This window comes from Ochotona princeps, chromosome 3, assembly GCF_030435755.1.
Source record: "Ochotona princeps isolate mOchPri1 chromosome 3, mOchPri1.hap1, whole genome shotgun sequence".
NCBI classification, from domain to species: Eukaryota; Metazoa; Chordata; class Mammalia; order Lagomorpha; family Ochotonidae; genus Ochotona; species Ochotona princeps.
In genome coordinates this window covers 113,754,421-113,773,535 of record NC_080834.1, presented here as the reverse complement: position 1 = coordinate 113,773,535, position 19,115 = coordinate 113,754,421, and the positions used below count along the sequence as shown (strand labels likewise).

Below are 19,115 nucleotides of genomic sequence, written 5' to 3'. Positions count from 1 at the left end.
CATATGCCTAATTATGAGGAAGAAGTAAAATTATACAGATAGTATTCTATAAGAAATCTGGGTTGGACCCTGCTAGGATCAGCTTTATAATGACAAAAAGTTTAATTTCTGTTTTAGATGAAAACAAAATGGTGAAACCTGACAATTCATGCAGCCTCATAGAAGGGCTGTGAAGCGATTTGATCTGGCCTTACCAAGGCAACCACAGACCTACAGCAGGCTACTTTTTAAGTTGATAATTTTACATGGTCAGCAAATAACACTTTAAATATTCAAATGGCCCTTAACAGGAAAAAAAAAAGTTACAACCCCTGTTCATTCCCAGTCCTGTTAGGAGAAGGTTCCTACTTTTAGGAAGACGTGTTGAGCTTCTTGGCATGAAGTATCATGAAGCCAACAACTTTCTTCCAAACAATTCTGAAAAAGTTTGGTGTACATTTGTGCATTGATAGAATTGGTTAATTCAGGTGAAGGTCATGGGCATGTTTTCTGAACTGGGGCTGCCATAACAGAGTACCATGGATCAAGTGGCTTGAGTAGCAGGCGTGTGCTTCCCACAGTTCTGGAGAATGGGAAGGCCAAGATCAAGGTGTAAGCTGGTTCAGTGTCAGGTGAGCGCCTGCTTCCTGGTTTGTAAGTAACACTCTTGTAGTATCGTCATAAAGGACACAGAGAAGCTCTTTGGGCTTTAACATCGGGAATAATCTTCATGATACATTGAGCCTCATGACTTCAGCTGATCCTGTTGACTTCCATCGGATCCCTGCCCTCTGATATATGGCATTAGGACGTAGAGTTTTGCCATACAAAATTTCAGAGGACACATTCAATGCACAACACTCTTCATAAGACCACTCCAGTTTTGCTAGAGATCAAGAGTGTTAGAGAGAGAGAGAGAGAGAGACAGACAGACAGACAGAGACAGAGAGATCTTCTGTCTGCAGATTCACTCCCCAAAATAGCTGCAGCTGCCAGGACTAGACCAAGGTGAAGGTAGGAGCCAGAACTCCATCTGCATTTTTCCATGTGGGCGTCAAGGACCCAAGAACTTGGACCATATTCCATTGCCTTCTCAGGTAGAGTAGCAGGCAGATGGATTAGAAATGGAGCAGCTAGGACTCATTATGGGATGCCAGTGTCATAGGAGGTGTCAGAAACTGCTGCACCAAAGTGTGAGCCTGGATCAAGAGTATTTTAAAATATGAACAGTTTGCTGTGAACTTTACATTTCCATGCCTTGGGCAAAGAGGGTTGTCTGTCAGCCTTGGACATGTGAAGCACCCTGAGTAATTCACTGATATACTCCAGCTTCCCCCTTGAAGTAGGGTGAGACCTTTTTAGTTTCTCAGTCCTTGCCCTTCTTCCTTTTGCCTGCCTTACTCATTGACATTGTTTGTCTGGAACTATAGGCATTTGAGTATGTTCCCACATTTGTAACCTCTGCTGACTTCCTGGGGGGTATATTGGATGATAATCAATTTTCCATGTGCTGAAACTCTAGGGGGTTATGGAACACTGGCAAGCTTTTGCTGAATTTGATTTCTGTGCCAGCCAGTAATCTTCCCTGGGGTCCTTTGGCCATAGGCTAAACATCTTGTCTAATGCACAAAAAGTTGAGTCATGTGAGACATAATTAAGAAAATGTGAAGATAGAAACTGTATAAAGCATGCTGTACAGGTGAGCATAAATACGAAAATTCTTGTTCCGATGTAATTGTGCTCTCTGGATTTGTCTGTTACTTGAAAAAAATTTTCCATGCAGCATTCTAAATCTTAATGAATACACATTTTTTGGAAATGTTTAAAGATGCCAATGCAGAAAGTACTGTATACATTTTAATTACCTTTACAAGTTGTACTATCCTGTGTTTAAGCAACTGCTTTGCTGTTACACACCTAGAGAGAGTATTAGCTCTTGCTAGACAATCATGGGTAAGACTTCTCCCAGAATACAAAAACTGTAATTGGCACGGGTCAGGGCCCATCAAGCCACTAATGCGTACAGTCATGCTGAAAGAAGAAATTGGATGGACTGATGTTGGAGTTCAGATTGCCAAGTGAGCATATCTACCTAATATATTATCTTGTTGTGAAGTTTTCGTTTATGTTTAATTTGACATTCTGAAAAATACTAGCTGTTTTTGCAAATATACACACATATGTGCAATTTTTGCCTTGTGAAGTAAACAAGGGATTTTTCTTGGAATTTAGCAGAAATGAGCATGGAATCTCCTAGTATTTCAGGTAGAACCTAGTGAAGTTGACATCAGAAAAGGTGGTGGAGTCCAATCTTGAATAGAAGTGAAACTCAAAAAGGGTATTGGATGCTTTCCATTTCCCCATTTTTCTGTAAGGACCATACCTCTCCTTTGGGTTGCCTTTTCTCTTGGCCCCTAAGGTGTAGCAGCTCATTTGTCTATGGGTGGGTGACTGTGGAATGTTCCTGGTACGATTTTTGCTCAAACCTCGGGCCAGGAAAGAAGCTCATGCTTTCTGCTGAATTCCAGAAATAGCAACAAAAGCTCAGAGGAAATTAATCCTTTCTTGTCCCACTCACATTCTCTGGCCATCCTTCATACCCAGCTGGGCACTCCACCTGTGAAATGAATTTTTTCTCCTTTCTCTAAAGTTCTAGAATCTGTTTGGAGTGCAGGCTACTCTTGAAAATATTTTCCTTGACTGGAAGGCAACTTTGAACAACATAGGTTCACTTGCTTGCTGCTTTCTTTCTTGGTGGTGGGAGTCTTGTATTCCCTTGGCTACCATTCAGGATTTCAGATAAACACTAAAGCAAGCTGAATGGCTAGTGAGATGTTTTAGCTTTGTTTTTTTATCATCAGAATGATTGATACTCAAGGTATTTCTGGAATATGTATCTTTAGGATTAGTGGCTTTGTCCTCATGTCAGTTTATTTTTCAGTTTGTGAGTTGAAGCATCGTTAAGATTTAGATTGCAAACCAGTGCCTCATCATCACTAAGTTGATATTCTCAGGTCATTCATGCTATTTTTGTATGCTCTTATCGGTTGTTCTTTTTGCCAGCTTATGTAACGTTTTGAACAATGGAAAACACCAGCACATTTTTTTTTTCTCTAGGTGGAAAAGCATTTAGCAAGCATCCAGGGTGTTTTTCCCTTCGTTTTCATTCACGCGCCTTGACTGGAGGAGCCGCTGGTTGTCTCGAGCTTGTTAGAGATGTGAAAGAGTCATGGGTGTCTCTTTTTCATCTGAAAGTGTTTATTTCTGTTCGCTGTTTGCTGTCAACTTTTAAGTCGTTTATCCCCAAAATGGCCATAAACAGACAGAGCATATTTTCCATGTTCCTAGTTTGAGAATACATGGCTTGTTAAAGAGAGTAGCTGTCTCAGCTTTGGTCTAGTCTGAAAGAGCCTATTTTGTTATGGACATATGTGCAAATGAGCCTGTGGAGGAGAAGTAGACAGAGGTTGGGAGAGGAGTCGCGCTGATGTCATCGCCCTGGAATGAAGGGGCTGTTAGAACCCAAAATGCATTCTATAGCTAGCAGCTAAGTAAGTGTGTCACTGTAGTTCTTTTCTAAGAAGGAAAAAATGTGAAACAAACCAAAGAAGTAAATTGTGTTTATAGAGGGAGATATTTTAATTAGTTTAGGCCTTGCAGTTATTCAAACAGTCTGAACTTAGATTTCTTTTTGGAACAAACATGAAAACCATTATTTATGGAAAGTTTAAATTTCACATGACACATCTTCCTTCTATGTGTGTGGTTTTGGGTTTTTCTTTTTCTAAAAACTGTATTTGCTTTCTTGTATATTTTTATTTTAACCTCGCCTCTGCTAAAATTGCTTTATTTTCTTCAGAGAACTGCTTTTAGGAGCATGAAAATGCTGAAGCCTCTGAGCTGAACCCCCTTCCGCTTCCGTTGTTTCCAAAAGAGCTGGCTCTCAGCTCACTGGTGGCAGGTTTGAAAACGAGGCTCCCAGCGTCACTCCTTCGTGAGAAATTTTCCAACCCTGAATGTGCCCATGCCTGCAAACTGAAATACCCCTGCTCTGCAGAGGCACTGTGCTCATTGCTTCTCCCCCCCCCCCCCGCCCCGAATGCAAAGCCTCACGGGTACTAAGAACGCAGCAGGTGGGTGGGCTTTCCATTTACCTGCCCATCTGCCCATCCATACTCACCACCAAAATTCAAGCAGGTGGAAAATGGTGTTGTTGTGTTACCTCCTGGCAGCTGTTTCGTGGGCAAGAGGAGGTACAAAGCTGGCTCATGAACTTGGCCCATGAACTCATTGAGAGAAAATAAGGCACCCATGAGAATGAGGAAGGAGAAGCTTACCCTGCCACAGAAACCTTGAATTTTTGCCTCATGGCACAGTCACTCTTTTCATGGACATTTAATCATTCATTTCTGAAATACAGAAAAACATAGATGAATGTCCTCTCCAGTTGGGGCTGGGCCAGGCTGAGGCCAGTAGGCCAAAACTCAGGAACCCAAGTGCTTGAGCCATCCTCTACTGCCTCGGGTGTGTGCATGAGGCTGGAACCAAGAATGAGGTTGGAACCTGGAGCACGTGTTGCAGTATGGGGTTTGTGCATCCCAAATGGTAACTTCATCACCATGCCAGATGCTTGCCCCTAGCACACAGTCCCCTGTTCCCTTGGCACACGTTAGATTCCAAAAGGAGAGACACAAAAACAAATCTTCTTTTGAACTTGATATCAGAGTAGATAACTGAAAGATGAGTCACCAGAATAATTCCTTTCTGTTTGTTATTTTTATGAAGGGATTAACTATTCTTTTTCTCCTCATACTGTGTGTATGTGTGCGTGTGTGTGTGTGTGTGTGAGTGATTGAGAGAGAGTCAGACACATCAACGTGTGAAAAACTGGATCTAAATACCAGTATTCACTTTTCATACGGTTGGACTCCAAAAGCTGGTGTTTAGAGTGATCCTTCATGAACTACCTTAAGGCATTCTTAAATTGTGCTCATGGAGAAGCAGGCCAAGGACTTAGTTAATGCAGATATTTAGTTAGAGAAACTGTGAATTTTTAAATTTTTGTATCAAGCTGTTAACTTTTCTGCAAGAATAGATTTTGTATGTGGTGAGCAACTGTCACTTTAGTTCAATCATATAGACTTTATTTGCACTCTTGTTTGTACAATTTGTGTGCCTGGAATTTACTCACGTTTTTCCTCTTGTGGCAACCTGAATGGAGATGCATTACATAAAGGTACCTCTTCTCTTCTTTCTACCTGTTTACAGCTAGAACCTTGAAGGACAGGCAGCATTCTCTCCTGGCTTTGATGCCATGCCTCTGTTGGCAGGAGGGTGACCAGACGCAGCAGGCTAGTGATTGTCCATCACTAACTCCTCTTCACACCCTGCCCTTTTATTCTGGGTCTTCCCAGAAGCCTTTGTTCACTTGGCTGCGTTTGTGGCTTCCTTTTCTGTCTTCTTTTCTCACAGATCTTCCCACATCAGCTGCCCAGGCTCTATTCATTTGGCAACTTTTTGGAAGTAAAAACAACAGCAACAGCACACACGCTCTTTTGAGTCCTGGAGGGTCCCTGGCCCTGCCTCTTCTTTTTCTCCACATCCTCTCCTTCATTAGCCACCCATCTCTGAATTCATCGTAGAGCCTCCTAGGGCAACTCCTGCTTTGGAACCAGGTAGCTGACTCTTGGCCCAGAGGAAATCGCATCTGCTCCCTGAGCTTCATATTTCTCATCCACTCCTGGTCCTTATTTCTCAGTCGACAAAGACACTTGCAAGCGATGTGCCCTGCACAGAGGATGAAAACTAGGATGGACTCGACAGGCATCCGTACTGCCCACTGTAAAGGGGAGCATACAAGCCTGTCTTTACGGGATCTTGTGGAAATGTGCGAGGTGACGCTCCACTGGCCAGCCTGAGCACGTGCTCAGAAAATGTCAGTTTTTGATTGTGATCAAAGGCAGGCAGACAAGGAAAGCTTTGCCCTCTTTGGAAGTTGTTTTTAATCCCAGGTTCTTTCATGTGTATTTTAGCTCTTACCTGAACCCCATTCTTTTCAGTTTTGGATGGGTCTTATTTTTTTTCTTCCTTCTAATCTAGCCTCTTCTCCCCTCTTGTGTCACAAGCGTAAACATTGCTTCTGTCACCTGAATTTAAAAGGAAGGAGGGGTGGCTCTCCAATTTCTCTGCAACAAAGCATCCTTTTTCAACTGCTCCCTCATACCTGTGCCTAGGGCTGAGATTCTTCCTTTTCAGATCTTTTAAAATCTTCCCTCCTTTCTGTGTCCCAACCCTTCTAAGATAATCTAAATGGGTCATTTCGTGGTAGAAAGAAACCGTTATCTCTGTGAGCTAGTTGCTTAGGTGTTTGAAACTGTAGATTTCTAGAAACTCTTTATAACTAGAGATCAAGAAAGTTTGTTGTTAACAAAGTTTGTTGTTATCGCCTCTACATATGTTTTTTGTGACAATTAAATGTTAGCATCCATGAAATGTGTAGTTTTCTAGTAGGGACATCCAGAAAGTAGGAGGCATATCAACTTTTCAAATAGGAGTACAAGCTACTAGGTGGATCTGTATCACAGGGAGGGTTATAAGAGAGCAAGTGATGTTTACTTCTTTGAATGTAGGTTTTTTCTTTGTTTTTTAGAATTCTGGTGTTGACAGCTATTTTTTTTTTCTCACAACAATAAAGGTAAATCTATTCTAGTAAACAGAAAGCAGTGAAAAAAAAAATGAAAAGTTGGTCCTTTCAAGTTTAGAGTGGTGCCAGTTAGAAGTGTTCTTTATTTTTAACGTAGACTTTGTTCGTGAAGTCAACATGTGCTTAGTCAATATGTTTAGGCATCAGTCATACCATGTAGGAATGGTACTGAACACGCAGGTGTGTGGTGACCCATATCCTCAAGGGGCAGCCCTGCAGCCTATTTTTGGATGGGCTGCAGACCAAGATGTTTGTCATATTTTAAACGTTATAAAAACAAAATAACAACAATTTGAAAGGCTAGAATATGCAACAGAAAACTTGAAGATATTTGACCACAGAAATATATTGCCCCTGCTTTGGAAGTTCTAACACAAAAGGGCCGAGTAAGGGGGCCAATAACTGTTTTTAGGTTTTGATAACTGATAAGGACATAGGGTCTAGAGTGATTGGCACAAAGGAGTTACTGTCCTGTCTCTAAAGTGGTGACTTGGAGATAAAATCCAAACAATGAAAACGGACAGCTCTGAGAAGGGTGGAATCTGCTGACCCACTGGCACCTGTAGCTCCATTTTGCCCATGACTTACAGATGACTGCTTACCCACTGCATATCCTAGGTTGCTCCTTGAACACCCTCTCTAGTCAGCATGGCATCCATCACATGGCATTGTAGTTGCTGCATGCTTTCACACCCCCACCCTTTCAACCAGGCTTGAACTATCTTGGGGACAGGAACATACCACACTTGGTAACCCGTATTTCTATAGCACATGGCTCATAAATTAGGTGAAGAGTTAAATGGCACCTATCATAAACGCAAAATTAGATCCTGTCAGACTCCTTGTGAAAATGAAGAGGTTCCTCCATCAAGACAGTTTAAGATCTTTTCTGCCCTAACCTCTCTACTCCACACACTTTCCTTTTTCAAATATAATTCTTGCAATTCCCCAACCAAAACATGTTCATTTCCTCTTACTAAAGGACTCGCTCATTCAATTGATCAAGTCAAAAGTTGGGATTATTCTTGGGTTTTTCGTACTGTCTCACTCTTGTCTGTCACAACTAATTTTTAAGCACCCACACCTCCAAAGTGAGTCTGGTTTTTAGTCTTCACTCTCAGGCCCAATCAGCTCCGCTCTGTCCTTTACACAGTGAAATGTCTGATCTCTCTGTTTTTGCACAGGCCCACCTTAAATACAGGCATGATTTACACAGCATCTAAACAAGTCATGTCACCCCCTCTACTTAAACATGCCATGTAGAACATTTGCACATAAACCAAAAGTAAACTCAAAATTGTAGACTGATTGTTCTGTATTGTGTGGCCACTGTTCTCCTACCTATTTCTTCTTTGCCTCAGCCTACAGCTGCATTGGTGTCCCTGCTTGGCACGTTTAATTATTAAAAGAAACCCCGGTCTTACGCTGAGTAAAATTGTAAATATTTAAAACCATGCAGTAATAAGTTTAACATAACCGCAGTACAACCTCTACCGGAAAAGAGGCCTCTTACTCCTGATCACCATATTTGTGACGGTAGTAGACATAATGCTAGTCCTGGTTGAAAGCCATGGGGAAGGAACGTGACCACCTTGCTGCCTTCTAACGGTATTGTTTTTCCTTTTCTCTTTTTTGCGATGCAGAGTATGAGTTGGAAGTAAAAAGGGTGCAAGACATTCTTTCGGGAATAGAGAAACCACAGGTATGTCTTCTTGGATTTCTCAGCACAAATGACACTTTCTTAAGTATTTCAAATGTGCTTTTCTTTCACCACATAGTAGGTAAGCAAAAGAGCTACCTTCCCGTTGGAGATTATTTATAAACTGTGAAAGAGCGTTTAGTTGTTAATGGAGCATGAAAATATAGAACAGCAGGCTTCTGTGTAGATACAACCTCGGCAGTGTCTCCTCTATTTACATATTCTGACTGCAGCTAGATATTCATCCCAACTGCCAAGGCTGCACTCCTCCCTCCAGAAAACAGGGGTAACTGTTTATTAGTTTGTTTTGTTTTTCTGTTTTTTTTTCTTTTAAAAAGTAATTTTATTCTCCCTGTGTAAAGGTAGTAATAAATTTTGAAAATCTCAGTAATTTCACATATGTCTTGATAAATTTCCAAAAGACATTTAGATATTAGCTAAGAACAATAACAGCAAAACATCGAGCAGAGTGACAAGGGAGAAAATCAGTGGGAGCAATGATACTGTGAGATTTTAGGTTTGATTTTGCTAGGTGCTTTGAAATTCAAGTAAAAAAAAAAAAAAATCCAGAATGTTGATACAGCCTTTCAGCTGAGCTTAGAGAGCCAATGTTTTCTAGCTAAATTGGAAACCCTTGATTCTTCATGTGTTTCAAATACTGGAGCTTTTAAAGAGAAGAGTCCAAATATGCCTCAGGATACATAGTGGAGTTTGACTAAATGTAAAAACATGAGATGTGTTGAAAGACAGGCATAATAAGGCTCTTGTAGGGGAGCAGGCTTTGATGGTTGCTTTGGGGGGGCGGTCTGCACTTTGCTCTGGTCAAGAGCAGGCTGCCATTGAGGGTATTACAAAGAAGTAAAGCAATCAAAGCTGCATTTTTTTTTCAGTCGGTGGACACATGGAAGAGAGAAATGGGTGGACCAAGGCAGAAAAGTACGCGGAACCTTCTGCTGTGGTTGCACTGAAACGCTATGGTAGTCAGGATTAGAGTGGTGGCATCAGGCCTGGCAAAGAGGGGATAGATAGCAAAGCCATACTGGAGATAACTTCACAAAGCATTATTACCTATTAAATAGCTCATGGCATGGATAACCGGGCTTTCAGTTACCTCCCTGTTTATTCTGACAGCTGTCTGTGCCCTGAGGATACCCCTCATGGTGATTACTCAACCCCACTGGTACTACTCCCTGAGCCACTAGGCTCTATTCATCACTGCTAGTGTATTTAGTACACTGTATTTTGTTTCCCAGTTTCTTTATCTTGCTGACTAATCAGTAGTTCCTCCGGAATAGGACAATATGTATGTCCTTTTATATCTTCCCTGCCATTCTGGTGCATGTTAAGTTTGCCTCCTGGCTCAAGCATGCAGAAGTATAAATATAGTCATATGCATTTGGTAGGTCAGAGTAAGGAGAAACCAGAAACTGCAGTGGAAATCCATGCATGAGTGTGGCAGTTAAGTTGTAGTCATGGATGATACTGGTGGGATAGGGAAGGGCTTGTTAGATGAGTTGCACAGCTTGTTTACTCATTTCTGAGTCTGGTTAACTCTGGGACACTAACCAGTTGAAGCCACTGGGCTGTGAGGCAGATCCAGTGAGTTCCTGCAGGTAAGTATCACAAGGTTGCAGCTACTCTGGGGTCCATCCAGTTTACCTGGATCCTGTCCTTCCCCATTGCCCTTCTCTAAACTTCTCAAATGGATTTTGGTTTGCAAATTCTGTCCAAAGGCAGCATTTTCATGTCAGCCTGGTTTATAAAGATGGGTATGGATATAGTGAGTGTTGGGTTTGCTTTGGTATTGGCAAGTAGCTGCAGTTGTCATTCTGTTGAGTAGGCGGTATGCTCTCTAGGACCAAGAAACACAGACTGAAGCACTTTCAGGGGGATATGTAGAAACAACAAAATCTCAAGTAATTAGGAACTCTTGAGTCATTAGCAATCTGTCCTTCAGCATTTATTGCTAGTGCTCATATTTAACACTGAGACTTGGACTTGTTGCAGGCGACGCTTTAAGCACACTGATGAGGACCTGCTGATAGGGAACGGATATGGTTAGCTCCTCGGTGTGCAGTGGTGATTGGCACCATCCACCAGCTAGGTCTGGGCCAGTGCATAGCAGCAGAAGTGAGTCCCCAGCTCAGTGATGTTCTTGTGACTTGCTGGCTGACTTGTGCCTTCTGTTTTTGCCCATATTAGTTTTGTATTTCTTCTTTAGCAAATGGGAAGGCTGGCAACAATACCGATTGATTGAATAAGCTTCAGAAATAGGAAGGTCCCAGATGCATCTCTTCCAGCATAATCAAGGCATTCTAAGATCTCTGCTCCTTCCTGGAAGCTCTGGGAGAGAACCAGCTTCCATGACTTTCCTGGTTTCCAGTGGCAGTCTGCCTTCCTTGGTTAGTGGCTTCTTCCATTGGAAGAACTAGGCATGATGTCTCTACAGTCCCTGCTCCCATCTTCCTTCCTTTCTCTGACCTTCCTGCTTCCCTCTCCACTCAAAAATACCCTTATGATGGCATTGCACCCATCTGGATAGTAAATGTTTTTGGCCCTATCGCAGAGTCCCTCGCTTGGCTTAATCATACAAAGCAGGGCATTCAAGGGATTAGGATGTGGGTGTCTTGGGGTGGAGCCACTATTCTATTGACCTCCTTGCTGCTTCTCCTCCCAAACCTTCTCTGCCTGTTGACAGTCTACCCTGTTATCCCCGCTTCCCACTGCAATGACCCCTTTTCTCTCTGCAGTTCTTATTTCTGACCACATTTAGGACACACTACGAAACCTTTAGAGATGTTTGCTAAATAAGAAGGTGGCCAACTGGAGTGGACTTAGCTAGCTTCTGGCAGGTGGGACAGGTGCCAAAGAGATGCCTGCACCACAGGATGAGACAGAATCTTCCAGAAAGGCTGCTCAGGCAGCTGGGTGATGGCGATTGGTAGCAGCTGGCAGAGGGCATCTAGGCTTTGCACTCTGGCTCTCTGGGTCAGACCCTTGTATGACTGTGAACTGCCTGTGTGACCGAGGGTAAGTGCCCTCATCTGTGAAAGGGTAATAAGTGCCACGTAGAACCAGCTGAAAAGTGTATTTCATCTGTCTCCTCTGTAGACTGTTGTCGAGCAATGCTGTACCCTGACGTAGGAAGGAAGGTGTCAGGTGCCTTCTAGGGAAAGAAGCTGAGCTGCAGAGAGTCAGGCCCACAATTGTAAAAGCAATTACTGTTCTAAATTGTGTGTGTGTGTGTGTGTGTGTGTGTGTTTTCTTTGAGCCACATCTGGCAGCAGCTGTGAAACAAAAGGGGTATATTTCTCTTTGAGATTTTGCTGATGATCGGATTTTGGTGCAGACACAGTATTTATGCCTTGTGGATCCCCGTCAGCTTTGTAGAACTTTGGGCATCCTAAATTAAGCAAGTTGTTTACTCTTCAGGGATCCCCTAAGATGTAAGGGTTCCAATATTGTTGTCCATTTTATTAAATATTGAATACAAGTAAGTACAACAGATGTTTGTCCTGGGGCTAAAGTGGATGCTTTCAGCACATCACTGTACAGCCACTGTACTCCCAGCGGAACATGCTGGGTGTCACCCTGAGTGGTAGAGGAAATGCCCAGCCACCTGCAGCCTAATGTGGTCTCTGTTGACAAGGAGGTGCCCACTGTGTTCTCCCACACGCTGTGGTGGGCTGTTTTTTTTTAGGACATAAACTAATGATGACTGCAATTGTGGTCCCACCATGTTTTCATCCACTAGTGTTGGGCTAGTAGGAACAATTGACTAGTCAGTCAGTCCCAGAAGTGAGTCAACCTAGGCACATTAGAGGAACACTTCCACTTTACAGATCCACAGTAGTCAGTCTGGGAAGAGCTTCAAGGTTTCCTCCTGGAAGAACTCGGGGACAGGTGGCTATAGGATGCTCAGAGCATCCTTTTTCTTTGGCGTTCTTTCCTCCTTGTTATTTCTCCTGATGGTGTTTTAACAGTGTAGCTGGTGTTGCTGGGCAGTACTTCATTAATGTGTTCCTTCATCATGTCCGCAGGCCTCCACATTAGAAACTTTCAAACCACAAAAAAGGAGTAATTTTGAACATGACAGTAGCAATTTAATAACTGTGAGAATTCAGTGGCGCTTTTGATGCAATAATGTAGAATTATTCAGAATAGTAAACTACTGACAGGAGAGAAGGGGCACAGAGGAAGAGAACTAAAGATAGGTGTTTTGTCATTGAGTTTTATCATTTCCATTTGACTGACAACTGGTCTCAGGTTGGAACGTGTATTTAATATAAACACAGAGACAAGAAACACTTCTAATCAGCAAGATCATTTATGAGTGGGTAGTGATTTCCTAAGTACTTTGAAAACAGTTTAACTTAAATTATCGTTAGGCTAACTTACCCAGTCAGCCTGCACTGTAGGCCCTTTTAACACTGGTGCAGGACTGTCAAACTGCCTGGCCTGGCAATTCCATAAGTAGAAAAATGACCATTTTTTTTTAATCATTGTGATGGAGTTTGACTACCAGTTATGATAGAATAATTCAACATCAAGAAGTCTGTTTTATGGTTTGCAAACCTATTTTGAGGAGAGGTGGCAATGATTCATGGTTACTGCAATGATCAGAGCAGCCATGCCGCACTCAGCATCACCATCTCTGCTGTTAGGAAAGTTCCAGTCCTGAGAGAGGGATTTGAAGTGCTGAACTCCCATTCCTGTGTAGTTGTTCTGAAATAACTTTGAAGCTACATCTACCCCTGGAGTTTCAAATTTCTCAGTATCACCACCAGGGACACTTGCAGTAAGTAGGTACAACAAATGCTGAGGATTCACATCTCTTGGACATTGTCTTGAAAAGGACTTGGTAATTTCCTGGAATTGGCTTTGAAATGGAAGTGAGTTCCAAGTGCTAAGGCAGACCCAGCACTAATTTCTCAGAATTACTTTGCCTAAAAAGGGCAACCTGAGGCTAGGAGTCGTGAAAGTCGGAAGCAGGGGCTCTGGAGACCATGCAGGTGACAGGATGCCACCATCCTGTGAGCATGATGAAGAGTTCTCACAGTGCCATCCTGACAGGCAGGCGTAGGCAGAGAATATTATCCACAAATACCTGCCTTCAGGGACCAGTTAACCTGCAGGCTACCTCAGAATCCAGAGGAAAGATGAGCGTAACTGTAGCTGATGCTTCAAGTGTTACACATCTCTTCATGTACATAATAGCCTAGTCCAATAGAACGGAAGGAAGTCAAGTTTATAATAGTTCATTTGAGGCAATGGATAGAGCTTCTGATTGGGGCACTGGCATCCCATAGGAGAGTGTCTGCTTCAAGTACCAGCTGCTCTACTTCCAGTGCAGCTTCCTGCTGATGCTTCCCAGGGGGTGGCAGGTGTGGCAGCTGATAACTCCAGTCTCGGTCCCTGCCCCCACATGGGAGGCCTGATGAGGCTTCAGGTGTGTGGGTTCCAGCTGGTCTAGCTCTGGCCATTGCAGGCGCTTGGGGAGTGAGTCAGTGAATGAATTATTAATCTCACTCTCTCGCTTTCTTTAATGCTGCCTTTCAAGTAGATGAAATAAGGCAGTTCCTGATTGGGATCTAGGACTAGGATGTGCCTGAGCTGTTGAGAAACGTGGTGCTACCCCACACTCCTTTGTAGGTTCCATGTTGACTACAAATGAGTTTGTGTCCATGTTGACTACAAATGAGATTGTGCAGACAGCTATTCCAACACCTCAGTCAATTATTTCCCACAGCCTGGTCAGCCTGCTTTTTCCTGATAAATTAAACTGTTCAGAGCAAAATTTTTTTTAATTAATAGCGAGATATGCCCTCAGGATTACCCATTTATATGAATGTATAATTTTAGCAAATACAATGGAATACCTCGGTAATGCTGTCTTGGAAGTTATCCAGGGAAATCACTCTGTGTGAGAATGTGAGTGAGGGTCTGAGGGGGCAGGGCCCTGGGCGTTGGTGCCAGCAGCACAGGGCTGATGAGTGGAGGAGACAGTGAGGAGGAGCTGTTTGGCTAGAGCAGGGAAAATAAAGCTGGGTTTTGTAATAAGTTGTGTCTACCATCCACTCTGTTGCCTACATCAGGAGTGCAGGCTATCTTATTTGCTTTGACTGTTTTTCACTCAACAAACATTGGCCAAGCCCTCAGAATTAAGGGTGACTGGGGCCTTGATTTCCACCGGGAGCCCAGTGGAGGAGGAAGCAAAGGCCATTAACAAGCTCAGCAAGGGTAGCCACCGACACGGGCTTCCCTGGAGCAGAGAGTGGAGATCCTTCAGAGAAGGGAAAGAGGCTCTGCTTGAAGGATGTGCAGGAGTCAGAGTGACTAGGTAACCGCATCACCATATTGTATCTGCACAAACCATAAATCAATGGGGTAGAGAGATCCCTGCTAAAAAATGGAATGAGTAAGCCACCTCAAAAGACATTTGGCAGTCATTGTGCGTATAAGAAGAAAAACAGTAGAGGTTAACTGGGTAGACATATTCCTATATGTAGCCTTGTAATCTATAGCTATTAAGACTTGGTAAGCATTAAGCTTTTGCATTGATATTAAGTCTTATTTCTTTGTTTTTTTTTTATACATTACTTAAGCCAAACTGATAGCAATAAATTAAAGCACCAAAGTTCTAGTGTTAGATGTATTTTTAAAAATTAGGCCGTGTTTTAGATTGGTTTCCTCTAGAAACAGTCTCTGAACCAAAGATGTAAATACAAATAATTTCTTTGGAAACAAGAACCAGGAAGCCTCAGTTAGAGACGGAAACCCGAGACAAGAAAGGGAGGGAAGCCATCACAGAACCTGTTGGTGATCAGGTTATGGACGTGGGCTCCTGGGGTCCAGTCCTCAAGGCAGTCCGTCCTGGGTATGCTGCAGGGTCGCGCAAGTAAGGCATGAAAGGCTGCTTCAGACCAAGCCTTCCTGGTTCGAATGAATCTTAAGCAGAGCCTGGGAAGGTGGAACATCTCCACTTCTGCATGTATTTCTGCTTTGCATCAGCCTGATCCTTCATTCCAGACTGCCACCACAGGAGTTTTCTGGGAATCTGCCAGATTTCAAGGGATGTGGTTATAAGTATCAGTTTTGAAGAATACTTTGAGATTCTTCCCACATGATGTAATAGTCCGCCTATGGATCATTTTATCTTTAAAAAAAAAGTCAAATAAATCAGGGCCGGCATTGTGGTACAACAAGTTAAGCCACCACCTGGGATGCCAACATCTCATGTGAGTGCTGCTTCAGGTCCTGGATACTCCATTTCCAATCCAGCTCTCTGCTGATGTGCCTGGGGAAGCAGTGGAAGATGGGCTGGATGCTTGGCTCTTGCACCTATGTGGAGACCTGGTTTAGACTCCTGGCTTCAGCAGAATTACTGAGAAAGAGGGAAAGATAACGACATGTTTTCCACTTGCTGGTTCATTTCCCAAATGGTTGCCAAGGTCAGCGCTGGGCCATGCTACAGAAGAATAACTACATTTGTGTCATCCATATGGGTCCAGTCAACCAAGGAGTTTGAGCGTATCTGCAGGGAGCTGAAATGGAGTGGAGCAGCTGGGATTTCAACTGCAGCTTGCTTGTATAACTGTATGTTTTCTGTCTCTTCTCTCTCTCCCCCCCGCCCCTCACATGCACATACAACATAAATAATAATAATAATAACAGTGTTGCTTCAAGCAGTGTCTGGTCCATGTGAGATGGATTTTAATGATGTCCCCCATTTTTCTTCCCCAGGTTTCTAACATTCAGGCGAGAGCAGTTGTGTTGTCCTGGGCTCCCCCAGTTGGACTTTCCTGTGGCCCCCACAGTGGCCTTTCCTTTCCCTACAGTTACGAGGTTGCCTTATCAGACAAAGGACGAGATGGAAAATACAAGATAATTTACAGGTAGTGTATGTTTCTATGTGTTGTAATTTGCCACCAAACCGTAGAATTTGTTGAAGAAAATGTGAAGCAAAGGTATTACAAGTTTTCCCCTCTCTGTCTTGAAAGTTTTTCTGTATGTAGTTCATTTACAGTGTTAAGAAAATATTTTTGTGTGGAACAATTAGAAATTAGTAGTTATTTGGCATTCATGAAATGTATCATTTGGTTATTGTCAGTTTTATATTAATACAAATTTTATTCTAATGTCTCGGGAAAAAATTGACTGACTTCTTGTTTTTGCATACTCACAACACATTTAGTAGTCCTGTTTTTACAAATTTTACATTATAGCTATATAACCTATATCTAATTCTCTGTAGTAGCTTTCCAAACTATGAAAAATAATTTACTTTAAAACATTTCATTCCAAACCTTTCTTAACTGGTCAAAAGTTTAAGACACAATATAAAAGATTAACTCTTGCTACTCTATGAACTCCGAGGTATTTCTCACCTCTCTCTATATTTTTTCTATTAAAAATATATTTCCCAAAGGCAAGAATATTTTCTTATAACTACAAACGTGCATTAATAATTGCTTATGTCTAATTCATCATCCATAGTCAGATTTTGTCTCTGGATCTAAATAATGTCTGTTACTTTGCAAAATGTTGTAGAATTTTTCTTTCTCTCCATGACAAAATCCACTCTAAGGTCAGGTCAAATATTGAATTTCTCTTCTTGCTTCTTTGACCTTTTATAATTTGGAGTACTTTCTTTGTATATTTCTGTCATTTGTTTCCAATTAAGTCATGTTCCACACCCTTGAACACACTTCATGTTTCATTGTTTCCTCCTCTGAGGTGTAGTCAAAATTTATGATCATGCAGACGGCCTTATGTTTTTTTTTTTAATTTTACTTATTTATTTATTTGTGTATATTGGTAAGGCAGATTTATAGAGAAAAGGCAAGGCAGAGAGAGAAAGATCTTCCATCCACTGGTTCACTCCCAGATGGCTCACTCCTCCAAGGCCAGAGCTGAGCTGATCCAAAGGCAGGAGCCTCTTCCAGCTGTTCCTCATAGGGGCAGGGTCTCTAGGCTTTGGGGATGCTGGATGGGAAGTGAGTAGCCAGAACATGAACGGGTGCCCATATGAGATGCCAGTGCTTAATGGCTGAGTGTTAGCCAGCTGAGCCATTGTACTTGCCCTAAATGGCCTCATTGTAAATGTGAGATCTGTTTACTCTTGTGTGAGTTATACAGAATACAATTTCATCTAGGCAGCCCACAGCTAAAAGAAGTAAGGGCCCCTGCCAGGTGAGTCTGGGAGCTTCCTTTACTGGATAGCTGGGGCAGTTATTTATGTATTTCTCTCTCTATTTGTGAGCTTATTTGTGTTATTCATTTATTAGAGTGTGGTTTTGCTTTTAAAAATGTGAGGTCTTTTGGAATTCTATGAATGTTAACCTTAACATTTTCCAAATCCAGAATGGTGTTGTTAAAAGTAATCTTGATTTTTTAGTCATTGCTGTCATTGGCATCATAATGCCATCAGCAAATCAAAAGTTTATTTCTGGTTATTAGCGGGATCAATAATATTTCTTCAGTTCTTGTCAGTATATGATTATGTACCTAAATCAGAACTTGTTTAACTTTGACAACTGATGTCATTAACTAATGAAAGATTTTCTTTGCAGTGGAGAAGAATTAGAATGTAACCTGAAAGATCTCAGACCAGCAACTGATTATCATGTGAGGTGAGTAGGAACACAAGAGCTTTGCCATCCTGGGTGTGGCACGGATCAGGCATATGGCACGGTGGTTAGATGCCACCTGGGATCACTCATCGGAGCACCTGGGGTTAAGTTCAGCCTCTGTTCCAGGTTCTAGCTTTCTGTTCCTAGGTATCAGGGAGGCAGCAAGTGAGAAGCGAGACTGAGTTCCTGGCCCCTGAGCAGTTACGTAATGAACCAGCAGGCAGGATTTCTCCCTTTCTGGCTCTCCTTCTGTCTTCCTCTCTGTAGTTGACTCTCTTTCAGATTTCTTTCGAAGGAAGCAAGGACACCAAGGAAGAAAGCCTGCCCCATATGGGAGAATCCAGGTCATGTGGGTGGATCGTATTCCTGGTTATTGCATTCACCTGGAACAGAGTTATTACCAGGACGCAGATGTGATTTGGGGAGCAGAAAAGTGGTTGATACTCTGGACAGAATTTTAAGCATCATTTGTTAAAAAAAAATGTATTCATATGGTCTTCCACCGTGTATTAAACTGTGTAGTGTAACTTTGTATGAAACAAATGAATTTTTTACCATGGATATATCAATCATTTATTATAGGCCATCAATACAAGTTCTCATTGTTCCAGTAAGACTTTTGGATCTTAAAAGTCATTAAACACTATTATGAAATAGGCAAGCAGTGCAAACATCAAGTTATCTCTGACATGATTGCACCCATTTGAATACAACAGTGAACCCAGATACTGGGATATGTAGTCACAGAGCCCTCATGTGAATTTTCTACTTAAAAGTTTATCCATCAATTAATTTGTAAATAGAAAAGTTTATGTCCAGAATATTTAAAACATATAGTTTTACTTAAATTTATTAGGAAATGTAATTTTATCTACTAAGATGTACAGCTTATTCTTTCTTTAGATTTAAAATTACATACTTAAATATGCATGTGCTTTCAAAGTTCAGTGTACACTCCACATTCCTTTTTGATGGATTGGAAGCAAAGTAGCCCAAGAAGAATCTGTTTTTAAGAAGTCTGATTTCTTGTCTGGTTATGCCATAAATTTACTGTCGTAAAGCCTCACATCTGTGGGATTCTGTACCACTATTTTCTCAGCAA

General features: G+C 42.0%; 1 protein-coding gene across 3 annotated transcripts in view; it reads left to right on the top strand.

The window, feature by feature from the left end:
* Positions 1 to 19,115, top strand: part of FNDC3B (fibronectin type III domain containing 3B) — a 342,344-nt gene that overhangs the window by 232,316 nt on the left and 90,913 nt on the right. For all 3 annotated transcript variants that reach the window (XM_058661102.1, XM_058661100.1, XM_058661101.1), the window contains 3 exons: positions 8,326 to 8,384; positions 16,125 to 16,276; positions 17,954 to 18,013. In XM_058661102.1, the coding sequence (XP_058517085.1) occupies positions 8,326 to 8,384; positions 16,125 to 16,276; positions 17,954 to 18,013 (271 nt within the window). The remainder of the gene's footprint in view (positions 1 to 8,325; positions 8,385 to 16,124; positions 16,277 to 17,953; positions 18,014 to 19,115) is intronic.